The sequence below is a fragment of the Monodelphis domestica genome, chromosome 1 (assembly GCF_027887165.1).
Source record: "Monodelphis domestica isolate mMonDom1 chromosome 1, mMonDom1.pri, whole genome shotgun sequence".
NCBI classification, from domain to species: Eukaryota; Metazoa; Chordata; class Mammalia; order Didelphimorphia; family Didelphidae; genus Monodelphis; species Monodelphis domestica.
The window spans coordinates 705,492,443-705,515,920 of record NC_077227.1 but is presented as its reverse complement, the minus strand read 5'-3'; the positions used below and the strand labels follow the sequence as shown (position 1 = coordinate 705,515,920).

Sequence of the window (23,478 nt, the reverse complement as noted above, 5' to 3'; positions counted from 1 at the left end):
GCAATAAGAAAAAAGAAATTTAAATACTGTGGAATTACAGCCAGAATAATATAATTTAGCAGTCACAACATAGGACATGGAACATAGTATTTCACTGAGCAAAAGACCTAGACTTATAATCAAAGTAAACATCCAGTAAAGATAAGCATAATTATAAAAGGTAAAAAAAAAATAGATACTTAACATTAAACAAATTAAAGGAGTTTCTTTTTTATTCTTGGGGAAAAACCCAGAACTCAGCAGAAAAAGTGATCTATGAGAGACACACAAAGGTAATAAAAGACTAATCATAAACAACCCAAAAGGACAAAGTATTTGTTTTCTGTATGGGAAAATGTCATTTATGGCCCCTGAGAATGGCATCATTTTGATGGAGTATGCATGAATAGAAGACTCAAGGTCAAGGTGAATGTAATGGATGAGCTGAAATGGTAGTGCAATAGATCAGGAGGTAGGATGGAATGGTGATCCAATATGAAAGAAGAATGAATGAAGGAACTGCCAGGGAGAAAGGGAGGACAGGGTGGAGAGCTTATAGTGCTAGAGCACAACTCTCATTTGGGATAGAGAGAACAACATGCACAATTTAGAAAGGTAAAAATCTTCTTAATATACAGAGAAACTGGAGGGAAGGAGGATGAGATAAAAGAGGGACTTGGAGTTTCCTTGGAGCACTGATAGATTAAGGGAGGGAAGGGTGGGCTAAGAAAAAGAAGGGCAAAGGGATAAGTAAAGGAAGGGAAGAGAGAGATACCTAGAGGGGAGACATATCAAGAGGTAGGGGGTTAAGTGAAGGGATAAGGGAGGGACTCCAAGGACACAAATGCAACAATCGGGAGAAATGGCTGAATAGATTGTGATATCTGAAATATAAGTAAGGGAAATATATGAAGAGATGTAAAGAAGAAAAGAGAATAGGAACCATACTATAATTACATTTTTTAAATGTCATACAATCAAGAGAAAAAATATCAAAGTAAAACAAATCCAAAGAGAACTCAAAAAGCAGGGGTTGTTTATATTAGCACACATACATAATTTACACATTTAAAAACAAATGATAACCAATGTGGACTTTGGAGTTTTATACATAATTACTAAATGCATTTATTTAAATGTTTTTTTGGTTGTGGTGGCTAGCTATATAATTTTTTAAATTGGGAAAAGAATAAGGTATGCTACCAATAGTTTTGATTCCCAAATGAATCATTTGATAATTACATATATGATGAATGAAAAATATTATATCTCATTGTTCATCAAGTAAAGAAGCAATGTTCAATTATAAAAGAGAAGTTGTTTTAGGCCTCAATTTCATGAAGACCCAGAAGGTCGGTCTCAACCCCAAACGGTAACTTGAGGGAATAAAAAAGCCAAGAGATAAATAAAAGATTCCAAAGAGATATGTTTCATCAGGTTTTTTTTTTTTTAAGCCACTACTGCTCACTACTTTGATGTCATTTTTTCTTCTCTTATTTACTGCTTTGATCAAGAATTCTGAGGTCTTTCAGTTGTTTTTCTTTGTAAATCTTTATTGTTCACTTTGTAGATCAGAGTTCTGAGGTCTTTCAGAATTATTTTTCTTTATATAATTATTGTTTTTATTGTGCTAATTATTTTCCTGGTCCTGTTCACTCTGTATCAATTCATAAAAGCCTGTCCTTGTTTCTCTAAATCTGTTCTATTTATCTTTCTTTCCTTTCCTTTCCTTGTTTTTTCTAAATCTTCCCTCTTTCTCCTTAAATCCTTCCCTCTATATTAATTAAAATTATCATAAATCTCCAGACTGACTTGGGCATTTTATTTGGGATTTTTCCCTGGCGACCAATTAATTTAGATTTTAAGTCATAACCCTAAAATTATCTTTACAGTCCTAAGAAATAGAAGGGTGGATCAACGCAATAGATTAGGGGCAAATGACCTCAGCAATCTAGTATCTGATAAACCCAAAGATCCTTGCTTTTGGGATAAGAACTCACTATTTGACAAAAACTGGTGGGAAAGTTGGAAAACAGTATGGCAAAAATTAGGCTTAGATTAATATCTCACACCCTATATCAAGACAAAGTCAAAATGGGTAAATGATTTAAACATAGAGTAATATTATAAGTAAATTAGAGGAACATAGAATAGTTTGCCTATCAGAGCTATAGAGAAGGGAAGAATTTATAAGCAAACATGAGACAGAGAACACTGCAAAATATAAAATGAGTAATTTTGATTATATTAAAGTAAAAAGGTTTTGTACAAACAAGACCAATGCAACCAAGATTAGAAGGGAAAGAACAAAGGGAAAAACAAGAGAAACAATTTTTACAACAAATTTCTCTGATAAAAGGTCTCATTTCTCAAATATGTGAAGAACAAGTCAGATTTATAAAAATCCAAGTCATTCCCCAAATGCTAAATGGTCAAAGGATATGAATAGGCAGTTTTCAGAAGAAGAAATTAAAGCTATCAATAATCATATGAAAAAATGTTCTAAATTCCTCTTGATTAGAGAAATGCAAATTAAAACAACTCAGGTACTACCTCACAACTATCTGACTGGCCAATATGACAGTAAAGGAAAATGATAAATGTTGGAGGGAATGTGGCAAAATTGGGACACCAAAGCATTGCTGGTGGAATTGTACACTGATCTAAATATTTTAGAGGGTAATTTGAAATTATGCCCAAAGGGCTATATAGGAATGCATACCTTTTGATACAGCAATACCACTATTAGGTCTGTATCCCAAAGAGATTTTTTAAAATGGGAAAAGACCTGTTTGTACAAAAATATTTATAGCTGCACTTTTTGTGGTGACAAAGAACTGGAAACTAAAGGGATGTCCCTCAAATGGGAAATGGCTGAACAAACTGTGGTATATGATGGTGATGGAATACTATTGTGCTATAAGGAATGATGAATAGGATGATTTCAGAAAGAACTGGAAAGATCTACATGAGCTGATGCAGAATGAAATAAGCAGAACCAAGAAAACATTATACATAGTAACTGCACTATTGTGGAAAGGTCAAATTGCTGCTAACAGCAATACAATGATCCAGGATAATTCTGAGGGACTTATGACAAAAAATGCTATCCACCTCTAGAGAAAGAACTGTTGGAGTGGGAATGCCGATAAAAGCATGATTTATCACCTGTTTATTTAGGCAAATGTTTTGGAATTTTGGTTTTAGAAGATTATTCACTTACAAAAATGAATAATATGGAAATATTTTGTATAATATATGTAAAACCCAGATTGAATTGCCTGTCAGCTCTGGAAGGAGGGAGGGAAGAAAGGAAGAAGACAATATGGATCATATAACTTGGGAAAACTTATGTGGGAATTTGTTATTATAAAAAATAGTCTTCAGATATAAGGAAAAAGGTTAGATGAGAGATATGGGGATATACTATTCTACTAGAAAGGAAACAAAAACTATAAATACTGTTCTTATGAGACTTATTTCACCAAAAAGTGAAGTCTGATTTGAAAACCAAGAAGCAGATATATAAGGGACAGAAAAACAAGAAGTAAACTAAGAATAAGACTGGAAGCTCTTTGAGGGAAAGAAATAACCACTATTCATTTTTGTGCCTTCCAAAGTGTGACATGCTTATAAGGGCCCTGGTTTTCATGAAAGGGCCTGTGTTTGAATCCTGACTTTGCTATACTATTTAGTACTAAAGTGAATGACTTTGGTCAATTTACTCTTCCTTTTGGGCTCCAGTTCTCTCATTTGTTTCTACTGCTACACTTGCACACATACACACAGAAATTGTAAAAATAAGAGGATTAGGACTAGATGATCCAGTGACTACTATGTGTCAAGCACTGTACTAAGCTCCGGGGATACAAAAAGAGGAGAAAAAGACAGTCCCTGCCCTTAAAGAGCTTACAATTTAATGGGGGAAACAAGATGCAAACAAATATATACAAAGCAAACTCTCTACAGGATAAAGAGGAAATAATTACCAAAAGGAAGGCACTGGAATGAGATTTTATTTGGTACTTGAAGGAAGCCAGTAAGTAGAGATGAGAAATTCCATCAAAGGGAATAGCCAGAGAAAATGCACAAAGAGAAGAAATAGTGTCTTGTTTTGTGGAAAGGCCAGGAATACAATTAGGATGTGACAAAGCCAGAAAGTTAAGGGGGCTAGGTTATGAGGGACCCTGAATGCCAAATAAGAGCATTTTGTATTTGATCCTGAAGGCAGTAGTTTCTGGAGTTTATTGAGAAGGGAGTTGCCATCATTATCATAACTGTGCTTTAAGAAAATCATTTTAGCGGCTAAATGGAGGACAGATGGGAGTGGTGAACAGATTTGAGGCAGACAGACCCACAAGCAAGCCTCTACAGTAATTTAGGCATGAAGTAATGAGACTTCTCCCAGCTTTACACACCATGGACTAAATTCACCTAGAGCAGAGTAGTTTAGCTCCATGAAGAGCAGAGATAAGGAGCATGAGAAATGTTTGAAAACCTTCTAGTTGAAAAGGACCTCAAGGTCATTTACTCAAAACCCTATGTAAGCCTGAATTAAATCTATTATGTCCTTGATAGACGATACCCAACAAATGCTTGAATTAAGAATTAAAAAACCAGTGACATATTTCTTAAAACAGATGTGCACAAATCTACAAATCTGAGAAACTTGTCCTCTATATATTTATAAGGCTAGCCAAAGTCTCTGTTGAACCAAGCTATTATTGATGATTCAATGGGTACAAAGGAGGCTCTTGAAAACTGGAGCAATACAAATGGCTCTTCACATTTATAAAAGGGAAAAAAGTATAACTAAATAGTAGATGCCTTTTAGTTTAATGTATCTAAAACCTGGAGCCAAAGTTGAATAATGAATCGGTGATTTTATGAGGAATTTATCTAGAATAAATTCTGGTATACATTAATGACTTTTGTTTCTGGACTATACAATATTTGGCAAAGTAGCAAAAGGATCAACTTAAATTACTTTGCATATCAGAAATACTGTTTTTGTCTTTTCTGTATGAAAGCTGTTTTCAAGTTACTGTATCAGTGTCAAGGTACAGCATAATGAACTTACAGAGATAATTAACAGTCCTTGAGAATTATAGCAGAGCAGGTGGAAAATGTAAATCTATACACCAGTTTGAGTCAATCCTTTATTAGGTGAGGGAACAGATAAGGAATGCCACTTGCTACTAAGTCACTATGGAAAGAACATTAATCTAACTGGAAGGGCAGCAACTAGATCTTGTTCTTTAGTTTGCCAATCTTAAAGGAAGAAGATGCTACTTTTAAATAAAGCTCACAAAGAAAAATCTCTAATGAAAAAATCAAGTTAGGAAATGACATCTGCCATGAGCTACGATGAAAGGTGCTTGTAAATCTGACAGAGAAAACACAACAGCCTTCCTATAGGCAAATATTTTCAGAAGCTCTTTGACCTTCCTCTGGCAGAAAGCAGTGGGTATTTAAAAAAAGAAAAAAAAGACACTTTTAAAAGATTTGTAATACCTCTTTCTTTCAAAGAGCTCAAGGCAAAAAACAATGCTACAAAAAAGTACATTAGTACATAAGTACTTTGCAAAAGCCATAAAATTTTAAATGAGAAGATCCCTGAAATTTAAATAAAAGAAAAACAGATTTTTGCCAGGATTTCAGACCATTTTAATGTTATGTGGGCAGTTCCCTATATTTTGGAATAATCTGTTGAATTGATTTTACTATGAAAGAACAAAAGAATGCCATATTAAAAACAAAGACTGGGGTGGGGGGAGTTTGATTTTAAGCAATCTCTCATCACTCTGGTCATTTAGAGAAAAATGAATGTAATTAAATGAAGAAATAGAGTGGGAGGTCAGGGACATTCCACTTATTGCACAAGCCTTAGTTCATTTACTGTATCCATGGAGTCATGTATAAAACCCATTATTCTTGAACTGGTATGTTTATTCAATAAAAAAAAAAATAAAGAAAATACACCATATGACTATAATGAGGATTACTACTAGTTAGCCTTTAGCTCATTTACTATTTAAGGATTCTAGGCACAATAACAAATCAAGTGACAACATTCAAAATCTATTCAATTCCATAAGTAAAATAACAAATGGAATAGAAGGGTAGTTGACAAAGTTACAATATAGGAAAGCTTTTAAAAAAAATGAGGAAAAGCCTCTTTCCAAGGAATCTAAAGAAAAAGGAGCTCAAGATTTGAAAACAACTTGTGTAATAAAACATTTTTTGCAGAAAAGATGGGAATTTTTGCCCAAATGGAGTGGTAACAGAATTTAGCTATTTTCCCTATTTTATAGCTAGGTTAAATTCAGGTAGATTAAAACACAGGTTTTATGAATTTCAAATCTAGTACTCTATCCACTATATCAGCTGTTCTCAAAATGTGATCCAGAGATCATTGGGGGTTTCTATGCCCCTTTTTGGGGATCTTTTGCTTTTCCTTCTATTGTCCCTTTATCTACCAGTTAAAATCTCATGTTCTTCAGGGAGCCTTTTCTAATCTCTTAATTTATACTGCTTTTTCTCTGTTTATTATTATCCACATTTACTGTATATAGCTTGTTTGTACATAAATGTTTACATGTTGTTTCCCTTAAAAATAGACTGTGAGCTCTTTCAGGGCAAGGGCTGTCTTTTGTCTTTCTCTGTATCCTTAGAGCTAGCACAGTGCCTGGGGCAACATAGCAGGCACTTAATTTACTGACTGATTTTAATACAGTAAATATCAATAGATATAATTCACACAAACAAAAACTCTTGGGGGGGGAGGAGAATCTCTTATAATTTTTAAGCACATAAAGGGGCCCTGAAAACATAAAATTTGAGATCCCCTTGCACTATACCATGTGACTTCTAAGAATTTAGGAATTCTATTTTGACTTTTAAAGCAATTCAGAGTATACTAGACTAGCCAATTATAAAGGTTGCTAGGGTTCAAATGCTTGGGATTTAAAAAGTCAAAGTCACAACTTGATAAACATGCATAAGTAAATAGCCAATACCATGAAATATATCTTTCCTAGTCATTTTGAGGAATTTTGCTGAAGAGAAGCTTCCTCTTTTATCCTCTTGCAAGCCACCAAAACCCAAAAGAAAAGTTAAGGTTTAAGAAGACAGTAAAAAATAATAGGTAGGTCTGGCAACACATAATACTTACAACTGAAATTTACATAGCACACTTTACCTGCAACATCTTATTTGAATGTCAAAATAACCCAAATATGGCAGGTACTACAATGTCTATTTGATAGAAAAAGAAACTAAGGTTCAGAAAAGAGATTAGCCCATGTTCACACATCCAATAAGTGTTCAAAGTGGAATCAAATACACATCTTCTTGATTCCAAATACAATGTTCTATCCATTATATCATGCTGTTTCTCAGGAGAAAAGTATACTCTTTACTTGCTTTGAATTTTAAAGCATAAAATAATAATAATAATAAAGACTAATTTGGCTACAAGGCAGAATTATTATGAAGGTAAGATATAAACAAACATGATCAAATCTAGAAAATTCAAAGTAAAATTGTACAGTAAAACCCTAGGCTCTAACATCAAGGTAACACCAAACAAATCAACATACAACACAGTTTTTTGAACCCTGTTAAATCTCCAGAATATAGAAAAAAATCTGCGGTTAGATAAGTTCTGTCCTAGGTTAAGAATGATATAGATATGGGGATGCAAAAAAGGTCAGAAAATATATAGTAAAAATAAAAACATAGGCCAAATTAAGAGTCAAAATGAATCATTTGGTGGAAAGGTGAGACTAACATTTTGTACCATAAATCTCAATAATTCCAGTGAGATAATATCCTTAAATGTAACATCATAAACTATGGAGAAAATGGAACAATATCTCCACTGGAGAAGAAAGATAAATTTTTTTTGATGGATAAGTAGAAGTAACCAATAGGGATAAGAGCTGTGTTTAAAATTTCTGTAAAATACAAATAGAATTAAAAAAACTCAATGAACTGGGAATAGGGTAGAAATTTGAAACCAACACATTACAGAAAATATGAAAGATTAAAAACTTGTCATTTGAACACAACTACAAAACACTTTTCACACAATTAAAACTATATCTAAATAATTGGAAAAACATTAATTGCTCATGGGTAGAACAAGGTAACATAATAAAAATGACAATCCTACTCAAACTAATTTACTTATTTAGTGACATACCCATCAAACTACCAAGAAACTTTAGGAAAAAAAACTATAACGAAGTTCATTTGGAAGAACAAAAGATCAAGAATATCAAGGGAAATAGTGAAAAAAATGTGAAGGTAAGTGGCCTAGCAGTACCAGACCTCAAACTATACTATAAAGCAGTAGTCATCAAAACAATTTGATACTGGCTAAGAGACAGAAGGGAGGATCAGTAGAATAGACTTGGGGTAAGTGACCTCAGCAAGACTGTCTATGACAAACCCAAAGACCCTAGCTTTTGGGGCAAAAATCCACTATTTGACAAAAACTGCTGGGAAATTTGGAAAACAGTATTGGAGAGATTAGGTTTAGATCAACATCTCACACCCTACACCAAGATAAATTTGGAATGGGTGAATGACAAATATAAAGGAGGGAACTTCAGTAAATTAGGTAAACATAGAATAGTATACTTGTCAGATCTTTGGAAAAGGAAAGACTTTAAGACCAAGCAAGAGTTAGAAAAAAAATAAAAAAATGTAAAATAACATAAAATTAAAAAGGTTTTGTACAAACAAAACCAATGCAACCAAAATTAGAAGGGAAGCAACAAATTAGGAAACAATCTTCATAACAAACACCTCTGACAAAGGTCTAATTACTCAAATTTATAAAGAGCTAAATCAACTGTACAAAAAAATCAAGCCATTCTCCAATTGATAAGTGGGCAAGGGACATGAACAGGCAATTTTCAGTCAAAAAAATCCAAACTATTAATAAGCACATGAAAAAGTGTTCTAAATCTCTTATAATCAGAGAGATGCAAATCAAAACAACTCTGAGGTATCACCTCATACCTAGCAGATTGACTAACATGACAGAAACAGAAAGTAATGAATGCCGGTGGGGATGTGGCAAAGTTGGGACATTAATGCATTGCTGGTGGAGTTGTGAATTGATCCAACCATTCTGTAGGACAATTTGGAACTATGCCCAGAGGGTGCTAAAATACTATCTGCCTTTTGATCCAGCCATAGCACTTCTGGGTTTGTACCCCAAAGAGATCATAAGGAAAAAAGACTTGTACAAGAATATTCATAGCTGCACTCTTTGTGGTGGCAAAAAATTGGAAAATGAGGGGATGCCCTTCAATTGGGGAATGGCTGAACAAATTGTGGTATATGTTGGTGATGGAATACTATTGTGCTCAAAGGAATAATGACCTGGAGGAATTCCATGTGAACTGGAACCACCTCCAGGAATTGATGCAGAGTGAAAGGAGCAGAACCAGGAGAACAATGTACACAGAGGCTGATACACTGTGGTACAATTGAATGTAATGGACTTCTCTACTAGCAGCAATGCAATGATCAAAGACAATTTGGAGGGACTTATGATAAACAACACTATCTACATTCAGAGGAAGAACTGTGGGAATAGAAACACAAAAGAAAAACAACGGTTCGATCACAAGGGTCAATGGGGTTATGAATGGGAATAAAGACTCTAAATGATCACCCTAGTGTAAATATTAATGGTATAGAAATGGGTCTTGATCAATGACACATGTAAAACCCAGAGGAATTGCACATCAGCTACAGGAGAGGGGTTGGAGGAGGGTAGGGAAAAAACATGAATCTTGTAACCATGGAAAAATATTCTAAATTAATTAAATAAAAATTCCAAAAACAAAAAAACACTTGTCATTCTAAAACGTATGAGGAACTGTTAAAACTGAGTGGAAATTTTCAGTCTAAAATGGATAGAAATGACAAAGGATAAGAATAATTTCTGAAAGAAGAAATAAAATTTTAATAATCCCTTGAAATATGCCCAACCTCACTAATAATTAATAAAACTCTGAGGTACACCCTCACATTCATAAAAAATAATTAAAAGAAACAAAACTCAAATGAGGGATTGTGGGATTGTGGATAAGTAGGTTCATGTATTCCTTGCTGTTAGAACTACAAACTTTCGAAATCTTTTGGGAGGGTAATCTAGCAGTATACACAGTATATGTTACAAAAATTAACATACTCAACAATCAAACAAGTATTTTTTAAGTATTTACTATGTGTCAGGCATCAGATTATTCTCAGGGGATGCAAAGACAATAACATAATCCTTGATCTCAAAAAACTTATATTTAATGGAGGGAATACACGTACATGTTATGTAGAGAAAATGGCATAGAGTGCCAATTACTTGAAAGAAGCAACATTTTTGGTATTACTTCTCTTGTGACATCAATAGTCTGCAGGTGTGCTGACACTACAGTGGCTCAATGTCTGATTTTGACCAAATGAAATTGATTTGAATTTGCTTCTTTGCCTTTAGTTAGTTTTATCAGCTCAGTATTGCATTTCATTGCTCTCTTTGGTTTATGTTTTTAATTCAATAGTTTTTAATAACAGATTATTTAAAGAACTTATGCAAAAGTTGTAGTTCTTAAAAGCACACTTCAATAACTGTTAGATAGTGAAGTAACAACTAGCACAAGGAAGTCAAGTTTTTCCTAGATCATTACTGCCCTGAAGCTCAAAACCAAGTGAGGCTGAAAATGGAAATCACCAAGAACCAAAACTGTTGATACAAAAAAACCTAATTGATTCACTGAAAACAGGTAAAGACTTTCAGAGAGACCTGGCAGCTGGGAGGGCTGTTACTGATTCCTCTATTGTCTAATAGAGGCTTCATGGAGCTGGAGAAACAATATAATTTAAAAAAAGAATAATTAAAAATAGATTAAAAAATAATTAAAAAAAAGAATAATTTAAGAACAAATAGCTGCCACTGTAAGAAAAAAACCTTGTTATAGGCAAAACAAGACAAAAGCTAGAGTACTCAAGATTGAGAAACGGTAAATTTTACTGATGAATTTTAATTTTACTTTTTCATTTAATGCTTTGCCAAAACCATTTTCAAAAGGTGTCTAGATGAGGAGATAATACAGAGACATCTTCATATAAAACTTCCTCTCCAAAATGACTTATTTTTAATTTTCACTAGGTCTAGAAGTCTTGTCCCTGCTGAGGGAATATTATATTATGGTATATATTCATCCAAGAGATAGAAAATGCCTTGAACTGAGGTGATTTAAACTTCATAATCAAAGTCAGACTTAGAAAAATGAACTGTTTATAGAAGATATGCTTAATATTCTATATGGTAAATGTGTTTCATGATGAATAACTAAAGAACACATTTAAAAATCTTGTGAACTCAATGCTAAATCAGGTGAAATAAACGAATGTTGCAAAAAGAGGCCAGGATATATATGAAAACATTTTTTAAAGAAGTGAAAAATTATGATTCACTGCATGTCAATACATTTACTTTATCTGCCTTAATGTATACACTAATGTATATAGGTGTGTTATATGCAAAACAGATACACGGTAACTGGGGGAGAAGACACACTATTGTCTTCCAGATGAAAGGTCTCATGAAGAAAGTAAAACTTGAGTTTAGGAATGTAGGGATTCTAAGAGGGAGAGGTGAGAAGGGAGTACATTCTAGACACCAGTGACAGTCAATGCAAAGGGTATATAAATGGAAGATGGGAGTGTCTTGTCTCAAGATAAGTTAGCAAACATTTATTAGGTAGCTATTTTGTGCCAGGCAAGAAGACCAGTTTGGTTATAAAATTGAGTTCAGGATTGGGAAGATACACTAAATCTGTAAAGCAGAGGCCAGATTGTGAAGAACACTGAAGAGTAAACAAATGAGTCTATGTTTGTAACTAGGAGGTAGCAAGAATCCAATGGAGTTTATCAAGAGTGAAAGGGTGGCATCTGCATTTTGGGAAAAACATTTTGGTAGGGCAGCCAGGAATCTAGAGAAAGGAAGTCCTAGTTTTAAATCTGGCCTCAGATACTTCCTAGCTATATGACCCTGGGCAAGTCACTTAACTCCCACTGCTTAGCCCAGTGATAGTGAACTTTTTAGAGACCAAGTACCCAAACTGCAAACTGTGTGAAGAGGGGGAAGGGAGCAGTTGCAACCCTCTGGCTTTCCTTCTAGTAGCAAACTCTGGGCAATGGCAAACATGCCCCCTGCCCCACCCCCAGCATGCACACCATAGGTTCTCCAACATGGGCCTAACCCTTACTGCTCTTCTGTCTTAGAACTAATTTAGTATTGATTCCAAGTCAGAAAGTTAAACAAAACCAAACACTTTGGAGTGGAGAATAGTTTAGAGTGAGGAAAGGTTTCAGGCACAGGGGAATAATAAGGAGGCCATTTCAATAGTTCAGGCTACAGACAAACTAGGATGGTAGCTACATGGGTGGAGATGTAACATGTTATGGATGTAGAAAGTGATTTGATATGTGGAGTGATAATAAGGAGTGGAGGACTACATTAAAGCCAGGGAACTCTGTGCTTGGATACTTTTGCCAAATAACAAATAGTGTAAATTATAATATAAAGAAATATAGAAAGATTTATGAAGTATACACAAAATAAAACAAGGCAGAATAAAAACAAACAAGGATCTTGACTAATATATAGAGATAAAAGTTGTTACTTTATGTGTTGATGTTAAATTTAAAATGAAAATAGGGTTGTATTAATGTTCAATAAAATGAAACGTTAAAAAAAGTTGGAGGTAAATACTGGGTTAGATGAGAAAATTCTCAAAAGAAATTCTCAAAGTGGAAGTAGAAACAGAATATGAACTTACCATGTATATCCTAGAGTAGATCAATTAGAGAAGGGAAAAAGAATAACAAGGTGTAGAAGGAAGAAAGTAAGAATAAATATTTCACATGGGGAAGGCAGGTGGCACAGTAGATAGTGTTGGGCTTTGATTTAGGAAGATTCCTTTTCCTGAGTTAAAACCTGACCTCAGATACTTACTAGCTGTGTGATCCTGGGTAAGTCAATTAACCCTGTTTACCTCAGATTCTTCAACTATAAAATAAAATGGAGAAGGAAATGACATGCACCCTAGTATCTTTTCCAAGAAAATCCCAAAAGATATCATGAAGAGTAAGACATGACTGAAATGACTGAACAAAAAACATTCTAAGTAGAGAGGCTATATCAAAACTAAAAGAAAAAAACAAAACAAAACAAAACACAAGGGGTGGAATTAAAGCAAATATTTTGGGGAGAGGAATTTTTAAAGCTTTTTAAATCTTGGACCTCTCTGGCAGTCTGTCAAAACCTATGGATCTCTTCCTAAAATTATCTCGGTAGAGAGGTTTTAAAATACATAAACTAAAATACAAAGGATCACAAACCAGAATGAAATAAAGTTATCAAAATATTTTAAAAAACAAATTAATGAATCCCAGGTTAAGAACCCTTGGTTTAGAGGAACACTTACCAACTTTTCCCTACAGTAAGACTTCTTTAGTAATACTCCTGATTTCTTATCTCAAGGATTGGTGATTTTAGTGACCTGGGTACTCTTCCACTTATTATAAGATTTCTAATCATTTAAGTGCTTTTCAAGAATTGCTGAGGTCAAAAATTTCACTACCTCCATATAAACTTGTGGTCAGCTTTTCTAAACTTAACTTAGGCTGATCCTAGGACAGGAGACAAGGTAGTACAGTCCTAGGTTCAGATTTTCTTTCTATCCATCCTCTACTTGAAGGTTAACTCCAATGCTAATGGAGTTAATGTTTGGAGAAAACGTTTCAAAGCTAAGGAGTGGATTATGTATTTATATTTTGTGTGTGTTACTTTAGCTGTATTTCAGGAGGTAACCTTCTTGGGATTAAAAGACTACTTTAAAAGTCTATATGAAAGTCAAAAATAAAGAGACTAGGGAAGACTATTAAGTATTATCATCTATTTGGTTTAAAGCCAACTGTAATTTTAAAAGTAATATTTGCAGTACATGTTTAACATGTCACAATATACTATTTATCCTTTTAATGTCTGGCAACGAAGAATGGATAAGTTCAGGATAGTACTAGGAAATGCTAGGATTTTTGGAGATTCTGAGATGCCACCATAGGAAATACTTGGATAAAGCTGGGTAACAGATGCTAATTGGTATCTGACAAAATCCTTATACTTAATTTGAGAATCTTTTCTGAGGGATATATAATACAATTGTCTTTGTAGGTAAATGAAATGTGAAAAAAATCTTTAATCATAGTAGCAAGCAAAATTCCTAAATGGCAGAGAACTTTGAGAAGTTTCACTTATACTGAAAGGGTGATTAGAAATACATGTTTGCAATAGAAATGTATACCATAAACAGAGTATAGAAATTCAAAGTTTCATAAATGACACTCTTTTTCTGTTTTTATTTTTTGTATACTGAAATATTTATATTTCTTCATCATAAAATAAATTTCATAATTAAAAAAACTTATTGTTATAAACCTAGATGGCCAACAGAAACAGCAGCATACTTTTGGGAATGATGGTCTAGCTGAAACACTTGCCCTTCAAAAATAAGGAGGTTGGGGAGGTGGCTCAGTGGATAGAATGTTAGACCTGGAGAAAGGGAGTTCTGGGTTCAAATTTGACTTCAGACACTTCTAAGCTGTATGATTCTGGGAAAATCACTTAATCCCTACTGCCTAACCCTCACTGTTCCTCTGCCTTGCTTTGTGTTGATTCTAAGACAGAAAGTAAGGGTTTAAAAAGGGGAGAGGAGTTTCAGCTAAATTAATGGATCCTGAGATTTAAAAGCCTTTTAGCAGAAAAGAGATTTGACTTAGGTACATGGAACAATCTTATCAATAATCAGTGCTAAGAGAATGCTATGGATAATTAGCAAAAACACAGACTATGGATCCCAGGTTATAGGTTTAGGGCAGAAGAGCCATTAGTGATTAAACAGTTCTACCCCATCATTTTGTAGATGAGTTCCAGAAATTTTAACTGATCTTAATCAAGGTCACACGACACTAATTTTTGACAGAGCCAGAACTAGAATTTCCAGTTCAGGTTATTTTTTATTAAGTTTGCTTCCTTAATTCTGAAAATCATGATGTATTTTTAAAATCCCATAATACTACTGATACTTCTGAGAGGTATGGAGACACAACTGAAAAGTAACTGATTCAGGACTTGGAGATTCTGTAATTAAACCATCCACCCATGTATCATGCTAATTTCATTAGGACATGTAATATTAAAATTCATGCTCTTGGTAAATTAAAAAAAGAAGCTGGTTCCCTCTGCCTTTTACATAATTCTATTTCCATTCTTCTCTCCAAAGTAATAAAGAATTCTTTAAAAAATATTTTAAAATATGAATATAATAGAATGCATAATGCTAATAGAAGTTAAAAATCTTTCTGGTTTGGAAAGCCAAATTGGAAATGCCACATTTTTAAGGGGAGGGAACATGATTAAAAAAAAAGTTTCTAATAACAAACTAAAGGTAGAAACATAGCTATTAAACTCACAGGCCTTCCAAGTTACTTTTTCATAGGACACATATAAGTAAAATTTAACCTAGCTCCTAAGTTATCACAAATAATGAAATCTAACTTAAAGAAACTTTTATTATTTATGAAAATGTCAACCAAAAAAACCAAAAGGTGATTTCTTTTATTACAAAAGGTTTTTGTTCCCTTAAGTTAAGGGAGCTCCCCTAAAATATTCATGATATGATTTAATTTAAATATAGAAAATGTCTTGAGTAAAATGAGGTATACAAATATTAGTAAACCTCAAAATCATGGTTTGTGAAAATACCAACTGATTTTAAGATGATTTCTCATAAAGTTCAAACCCATAGTGGTGTGAGAAAGCACTCTGAACATTTGCAGAATTCACCCACAATTCAAAGGCTGAACATTTATTAGCTTTTGACTTGGACCAAGAAAAAAAAGAAATAAGGGTTGAACATATATCAAGTTTATTCTTCTGTCCCTGTGCCCAATACTTTGGCACAACAACACCTAAGCAAATTTGGACAAAATATCAGTTGGTGTCTGTCAACTCACAATGAATTAGGTGAGCTATTTTTATCTTTAGGAGGAGGTGATGAGAAAATTTTGAATAGACTAGAGAGAAAGACTATAGAGCAAGGGTTGTATGAGTCAAGATTTCAATCCATACCTCATCTGACTCCCAGAATCTATAATTAGCTGTCTCAATAGCTGGCAAAAGGGTCACTGAATTAAAGGGAGTGATCACATTTTGGAAGAGAAGTACTAAAAGAAGATTACAACATGATGGATAAGGTAAGCCACAAATAAAGAAGCTAGAGGTTTGCCAATGGGAGCCTAGTCTTTTAAAGATCACCTATCATCAATAACTTACTGGAAGAAACCCCCAAATGAAAATCTGTAAGAACATCATGGACAAATTTAGAACTTTAAGGTCAAAGAAGAAATATACTATAGTCATAGAAAAAGAATTTAAGTACTGAGGAATCACAATCAAAATCTCACAAGATTTAGCAGTTACCATTATGAAGGAGCAAAGAAATACAGAACACAATATTTCAAAGGCAAAATCTTATAACTAAGAATAACTTGCCCAGCAAAATAGAACATAATCCTGCAGGGGAAAAATGGCTCCTTAATGAAAAAGAACTTCCAAGGATTCCTGTTAAAAGACTACAGCTGAGTCAAAACTTTGAAATACAAATACTGGAGTACAAAGAATACAAGTGATCAATAAGGATGAAGTGTTTGCATTCTGAGGAGAAAAATGATAACAGCATCCTGAGACCTGTATTGTCCTCTGGGATCACAGAGGAGTCCAATAAGATGCTTGTATCTGGGGAGTAATTTGTGTTATTTTGTGATGATCTTGTAAAAAAGAAAGTGTTGGTGAGGGGAAGCATATAATAAAGAAAAGGGAAGAATGACAGAGATGAACTTATTTTCTCACTTGTATAATTGGAAATGTTACCCTAAAAACATTTCCCAGGAGCCCACTGACTTCCTGTTGTTAAGTACTTCCTGTAGACAGGGGATATTAACTAGTGGGATTGTTGGTCCTGGGCCTCTTTGTTTCCTGTCGTGACCATGGGGGGTGGTAAGAGGGCATTCTGAACAGGCTGATTTGCCATGGGCATGTGGTTTTATTTTGTTACCTTTTTGTTTCTTTACTTCTAATGATCATTAATAAATCTCCTGAAATATAATATTTTTATTATTTTAGATAAATTTTAATTTTTACAATGATGGCAACCAGAAGTTGGAGAAAGAATTCTCAATTTTTTAAAGATATCCTAGATAAAATTTTTAAGCCACGTTTCTCTTAGCCCCTCCATCCCCCCACCCCTGAACTCTGAGAGAACTCCCAACTCTCTTCCAAGCTGCTGCCCTGCTTCTGCCAGCTTGTTTGTTTTCCCCACTTTTTTCCAGTCACCCTTCCTACCAGCCCAGTTGCTGGTAGAGAAGAGATAAGCCACTTCTTATGCTCATCTGCTTGAGACAGCGTTCCTCACTCCTGCCTCTGATGCTTGCTCCTGCTCTTGCACTTCCTCGTGATCCTCTTGCTCTAGCCCCAGCTCCAGTCCTGGTCCCAACTGCTGTTGCTGGTCCTGCTGGGCTGGGCTTCATCTCCCTACAAACCCTTGCCATTTGGGCCTTCCCGGTCTCTAAGATTCATCCAATTTGGGATTCCTCCACACCATGTTCAGCCAGGAATTCTCCCTCATTGTGACAAAAGGAATCTAAATGGATAGGGAAGGAATTTTTAAAGAGTCTGGAGGTGACATTTTTTAAGTCTTTTCAGACTCCATTGTTTTATAAAAGTCTCTGTATCTTATTGTATTTTTTTGATTGTTTTAAGATTTATTTTTGTTTTAAGTTCATATATTAATCTGATCAATACTATTCTGTTACACCGAATCATTTTAATTTACTGTGTTTTAGCTATTAGATATATTCTGTTATTTCCCCTCATAACTATACTGAACAAAAGCCCATAAACAGCTTTTTCTTCCATTTTGCTTTTATTAGTTGTCACATAGATGATGGATGGACTCCGTCAACCTGGTTAACAACCTTTGGAAAATTTAATGAGCTAAATATCTCAAATTCATCTTACAGGGTGTTCAGACATGATTAAAAAATGTTTTTTCAGTAGCTCTGACTGATCATCTTGCCTGCCTCTGAGTTATTTGTAACAAGAGGTAAAGGGTTATCCATTTAGTAGCTGAAGTGAAGTGCAATTATAATCCCCATCTCCACATTTGTAAGGTATGAGACTTATCACAGTTTCATACCAGAGGAGCTGGGAAGTTGTTCCTAGGGTGTGGTCCCCTGGATGGCTTCCAAGAGGGAGCATCTCCCATTTGTAACTCTTCAGCTTACTCTACCACTCCATCAGAATGATCTATATTCTTGGTGGCATTTTTAGACCCAATATCAATAGTACAGAGGTTTGTTTCTTTTCTAGACTCCTCTGTCACATTTTGTAATGATGGCAAATAATAGATTTTTAAAAAAATATCTCAACCAAGGTTGTAATATTTGCTACCCCTGAAAAACTTGTAACAAGCATCCATTAGCTTCTAAGGTTTTTTTTTTTTTTAATGTCATACTGCAGACTCATGTGAAATATGATAGTGGGCTTGTATGCTATTGTAATTTAATGAGCTATTATAACTTTGGTGATTTTGATACTTTTTTGAAATGTACATTATCTATTGTACTAATAGCTTTATAAAAAAAAAACTTCATAAAAATCATTTGCATTCACACAGTGGTTCATGGCCAAGTTAAAGAGGAAATGGATCTCACTTTTTGAGTGAGAAACCTTTCTATTCTACCTTTTCTTAGCTGACAGTGTGTCAATGACTGTAAGCTATATATTTTTGATTTTTAAAACTTTTTTATTATTGTTTTGCTTGCATATAGTATGAGTTTTATTTTTTTCTCTCCTTTTTGTATTTGAAGCACATGTCATCAGTAATGAGATTTTCTTTAACTTTTTTGATCTTGATATAAGTTTAAAATACATTTGTCCTAATGTCAATGCATACCCAAAAAGCTTTAGACTATAAAAATGATGCCACTGATTGTTTAAAAATCATGGGACTTTGCATAATGATTCTGTCTGATTTCAGGAGAAGGGAATACAAAAAGAGCCATAATTAGAATGTCTTCTTTTTTCATTTTTTCCTCCCAGAATCCTTAGTCTCCATCAAGACTCAGATCAGCAATAACCTTTTATGAAGCCTTTCTTTATCCTCATAATAGTTTCTAGTATCTTTCTCACGCAAAATAATTTTACATCTATTCTATATATACATATAGGTATATGTGTATATGCGTGAATGTGTATATATGTGTGTATGTATGTATGTATGAATGTATGTTCTGTCACCAATAACCATTTAATTTTTTTTAGGGGCCTGGTCTATTTCACCTGTCTTTGTATTCCAGTATCTGTAATAGTACAGTAGATGCTTAATGTAGTTGATTTCACAAAAAATGTTTAAAATGGCCAAAAGAAGTCACTACAAATCTTTCTATAATAAAGTGGACCTGATTGAAAGTGCTTTAAGTCTCAATTTAAGCCTCAATTCAGTAATTTTTCCTACAAATTCTTTTATTCAGCCTTTATGCATCTTTTTAAAAGATGATAGAACAAGATTTAGTTCTCAGAAGATATACATACTAGGAATTTTAAAAGAAAATGTTTATTTACAATCAAATATAACAAACTTATTTTTCCTAAAAACTATTAGGATTCTTTGCTCATAGCATTTTTTCCTTCTTCTTTCTTCTGCTCTTTCTCTTAGCATTTCTTCACAGTCCTCTTTCTCTTAGCATTTCTCTACAGTCCTACTAGTTCTTGGTTCAATTCTATTACATGCTATAAGTTCTATATTTACGTTATTAAAGCTTGTAGAAAGCAGGCCTCAATTCTGTATAGTGAAACTGGGTTCATCAGGCCTATCACTCCTCATTTCTGTCACTAGATAGTGGTCCTATTTGTGAAATGCTCTCCTTTTAATAATTTTGTGAGGCAGGAAGTATATTTTTCTCATTTTTCATAAGAGGAAATTCAAGGGCAAAGGCATTCTGACCATAAGTATACCCAACAAGAATCTAAAAGTGGGATGTGTGAATCTAGGTCTCATTCCAAATCTAGGACTGACATTTTAGAGTTTAGAGCAGGAGCTCCCAAACTATTCCTCACAAACTATGTTTTTAGTTCCCAAAGTCTTATCACCAGATAAAAAGAGGATAATGACAATAATAGTTTTAGAAAGGAAAAGAAAGACTATAGATAGCTATAAAGTCAGGAAAAGCTTCAAGGGTGACAAATTTCAATATTTGTTGGGGAATTCTATGGTCTAAACTAAGTCTTAGATATTATTACAATAAGTTCCATTGAGACCTACATATAACTTCTCCCTCAGGAAGTGACATGAATATTACCTTTACTATTACGTAATTACAAGTTATTACATGATCACATCTTTGAGCTTTAACACATCATAAGAGTATCTTTAGGTAGCATTTTTAGAGTTCACAAGTGTTTTAAAAATAGTAACAAAAAAACTCAGACAAATATATTAACTTTTAAAATCTATTATTTGATGCATAGCCTGTATTCCAATTCAAGTAAGCAAGTAAAGGATCATAGACTCATATTGGAAGGGATATCATAAGTCCTAGAGGACTAAATAGGAAAGTAATTGTCAGGCTATTATGGTCCTTGTATATGAAATCACATATAAACAGCACAAAAACTTAAAGAAAAGGGGTCTAGAAAAAAAAACCCCAACTTTATAGATTTTCTGGTTAGAAGTATTTTAGCCAAAAAAAAAGAAAGAAAGAAAAAAAAGAAATGTGAAATTACTCTTAGTTTAAAGATTCCCACTTAAAAAACAAAACAAAATGTAAAGGTAGTGCATTTTAATCTCCTATAACACTTTGTGGCCAAAAAAGCTAAAATGTTATTTGTCTCATAGAACACAGAAAAGAAATGAGTAACTGTCTCAATCAGAACATCAAATCTCCTGAGGAGGTGGCAAGTATTTCCATACCTCATCTGCCCTTACACCCAAAGTACATGGGAAATCTCCTACCTTGGTGGTTGAGGGGATCTAGGTTTTGGTTTTTCCTTTTCTTTTTCTCGCTCTTTTTCTCTGTCCCGGTCTCTGTGCTGCCTGTCTTTTTCATCTCTCTTGGCTCGTTCTCGTTCCCACTCCTCTTTCCTTCGTTGGCGTTCTTTGTCCCGTTCTCTTTCTCTTTCTCGCTCTCTTTCCCTTTGCCGCCGTTCCCTTTCTCGGTCTCTCTCACGTTCCCGTTCCCGTTCTCTCTGTCTATTTTCTCTCTCTCGCTCCCTTTCCCTCTCCTGAGTTAAAAAATATGTAAAACACAACTATTTAAACACATTTACTCTTACTTGATTATGAAAGAAACAAAGTTTATGGTTTCAAATGGTAATTAAATTTCAAAGTTTCATCTAAGTAACAATGAAGTAATTGCTGGGTACAATGTTAGGGAATAGATTAAACACTAAACCAGAGTAACATAACTAAAGCTTCAATACCAAATTCAATCCAATAAATGATTCTATCTAGCCCTCTGGAACAGTATCAGAAAACTATATTGGGACTTTTCTCTATTCTTATTCTGAAATGTTTAAGCCTATCAGCCTATCACAGGCTAAGAACTATGATGAAGGGTTCCCTCACTTTTAAGCCCAAATCACTGCATATGTGAATGGAAGTAGCTTTATATTGCTTTATAGTGACATCTTGCCCTAGAGTATGTACTTCCTTATTTTGGCCCTATATTTTTTCACAACTGAGAGGAAGCTTTGTGGCTAGTACTCTTAAGAAGGTTCTTATGGTCTCTAAAACATGGACTTTGTCCCCATTGCAGAAGAGTACCTAACCTCTGTACCTGGGACAAGAACAAAGCTGACCAACAAGTTTCTCCCGGAAAGTAAGGAAAGTCTCTTTGGCATATGATGACCCTCCCTTCCCCCCTTTTTAAACCCTTACCTTCCATCTTAGAATCAATACCATGTATTGGTTCCAAGGTAGAAGAGTGGTAAGGACTAGGCAATAGGGGTCAAGTGACTTGCCCAGTGTCACACAGCTAGGAAGTGTCTGAAGCCAGATTTGAACCTAGGACTTCCCATCTCTAGGCCTGGCTGGCTCTCAATCCACTGAGCCACCCAGCTGCCCTCATGCATGATGTCCCCTTCTGATGTGGTCATCAGGCCAAATTAAAATGACTTTTATTATATGTTCTAAATTTTGTTTTAAAAGCCCACTATTTTGTTATAATGTCTCATAAGTCACACTGGTGATAATATATTTGATAATGGCAATGGTTTCTAGCTAAAATAACTCCATCATGATTCAAGATGATGGCTAAATTACGAATAACTTGCAAATACCTGGTGATGAACTAGTTTTTATAAATGCAGAACTGATAGGAAAAATCCATCTGAACTAGCTGAATTTAAATTTTATGGATTTTTAAATATAAGAAATGTAGCTTTAAATACTCTTACTCCAGGGAAAAAACTATTCACAACTGGGATCTAGAAACTAACTATACTGAGATGAGAATGAATAACTAATATATCTATAGTATTTAATATTCTGTGGTAAACATACAAATTTAGAACTGGAAAGTTCTAAATGAATTTTAAGTAGAAATCCTGCCCATTCATTTTAGCTGTGATAATTTGTACATCTTGCCAACAAAATTCAAGCAAATCTTATACAAAAAAGCTGGTAATTACAGTGAAAAAGAAAAAACTCATACAAAAAAGTTGAAGTCTGATTGTCATACTTACTCGGTAATTATGATATGGTTCAGTTTCTGTGTATTGCACTCTGAAGTTCTCATACTGCCCACCACGCCAAAACCGTTCTATTTCATAATCATAATAAGGATCAGAATAAGGTTCAAGTCTGAAAAAAAAAAGTATTAAAAGTAAATTCTACTTGTATAATATAAGAAAAATCTACATGCAACATTATAAATAAACAAATATTTACTAAGAACCTATGTGCCTAATTGATTACAAACCCAGTATACCTACAGTCTAACTGGAGAGATGAGAAACAGACATTCAAAATAATCAGATAATAAAGTCTAGAATATAATGCTGAGTTTCAATATGGATGATAAAGACTACAGCTAGAAAATGGATCAACATAACTTGGTTATCAAGGAATGTTACTTCTTTTTCTTTTGAATCCTTACTTTCTAACCTAGTAACAATTCTAAGAAGAGGGGGGAAAAAGATAGGCAGACCATTAGGGTTAAATGACTTATCTAGGGACACACAACTAGGAAATGTCTGAGGACAGATTTGAACCAAGTTCCCACCCTGATTCCAGGCCAGGATGCCATTCAGCTGCCTCAAGGAAGTAGAATTTGAGATAAGTCATGACATAGAGTAGA

At 34.1% G+C, this 23,478-nt stretch overlaps 1 protein-coding gene across 16 annotated transcripts in view; it reads right to left on the bottom strand.

Moving 5' to 3' along the window:
- Positions 1-23,478, bottom strand: part of ZC3H18 (zinc finger CCCH-type containing 18) — a 95,240-nt gene that overhangs the window by 45,534 nt on the left and 26,228 nt on the right. For all 16 annotated transcript variants that reach the window (XM_007477291.3, XM_007477297.3, XM_007477295.3 and 13 more), the window contains 2 exons: positions 22,865-22,982; positions 21,135-21,403 (listed from right to left, as the gene is read on the bottom strand). In XM_007477291.3, the coding sequence (XP_007477353.1) occupies positions 21,135-21,403; positions 22,865-22,982 (387 nt within the window). The remainder of the gene's footprint in view (positions 1-21,134; positions 21,404-22,864; positions 22,983-23,478) is intronic.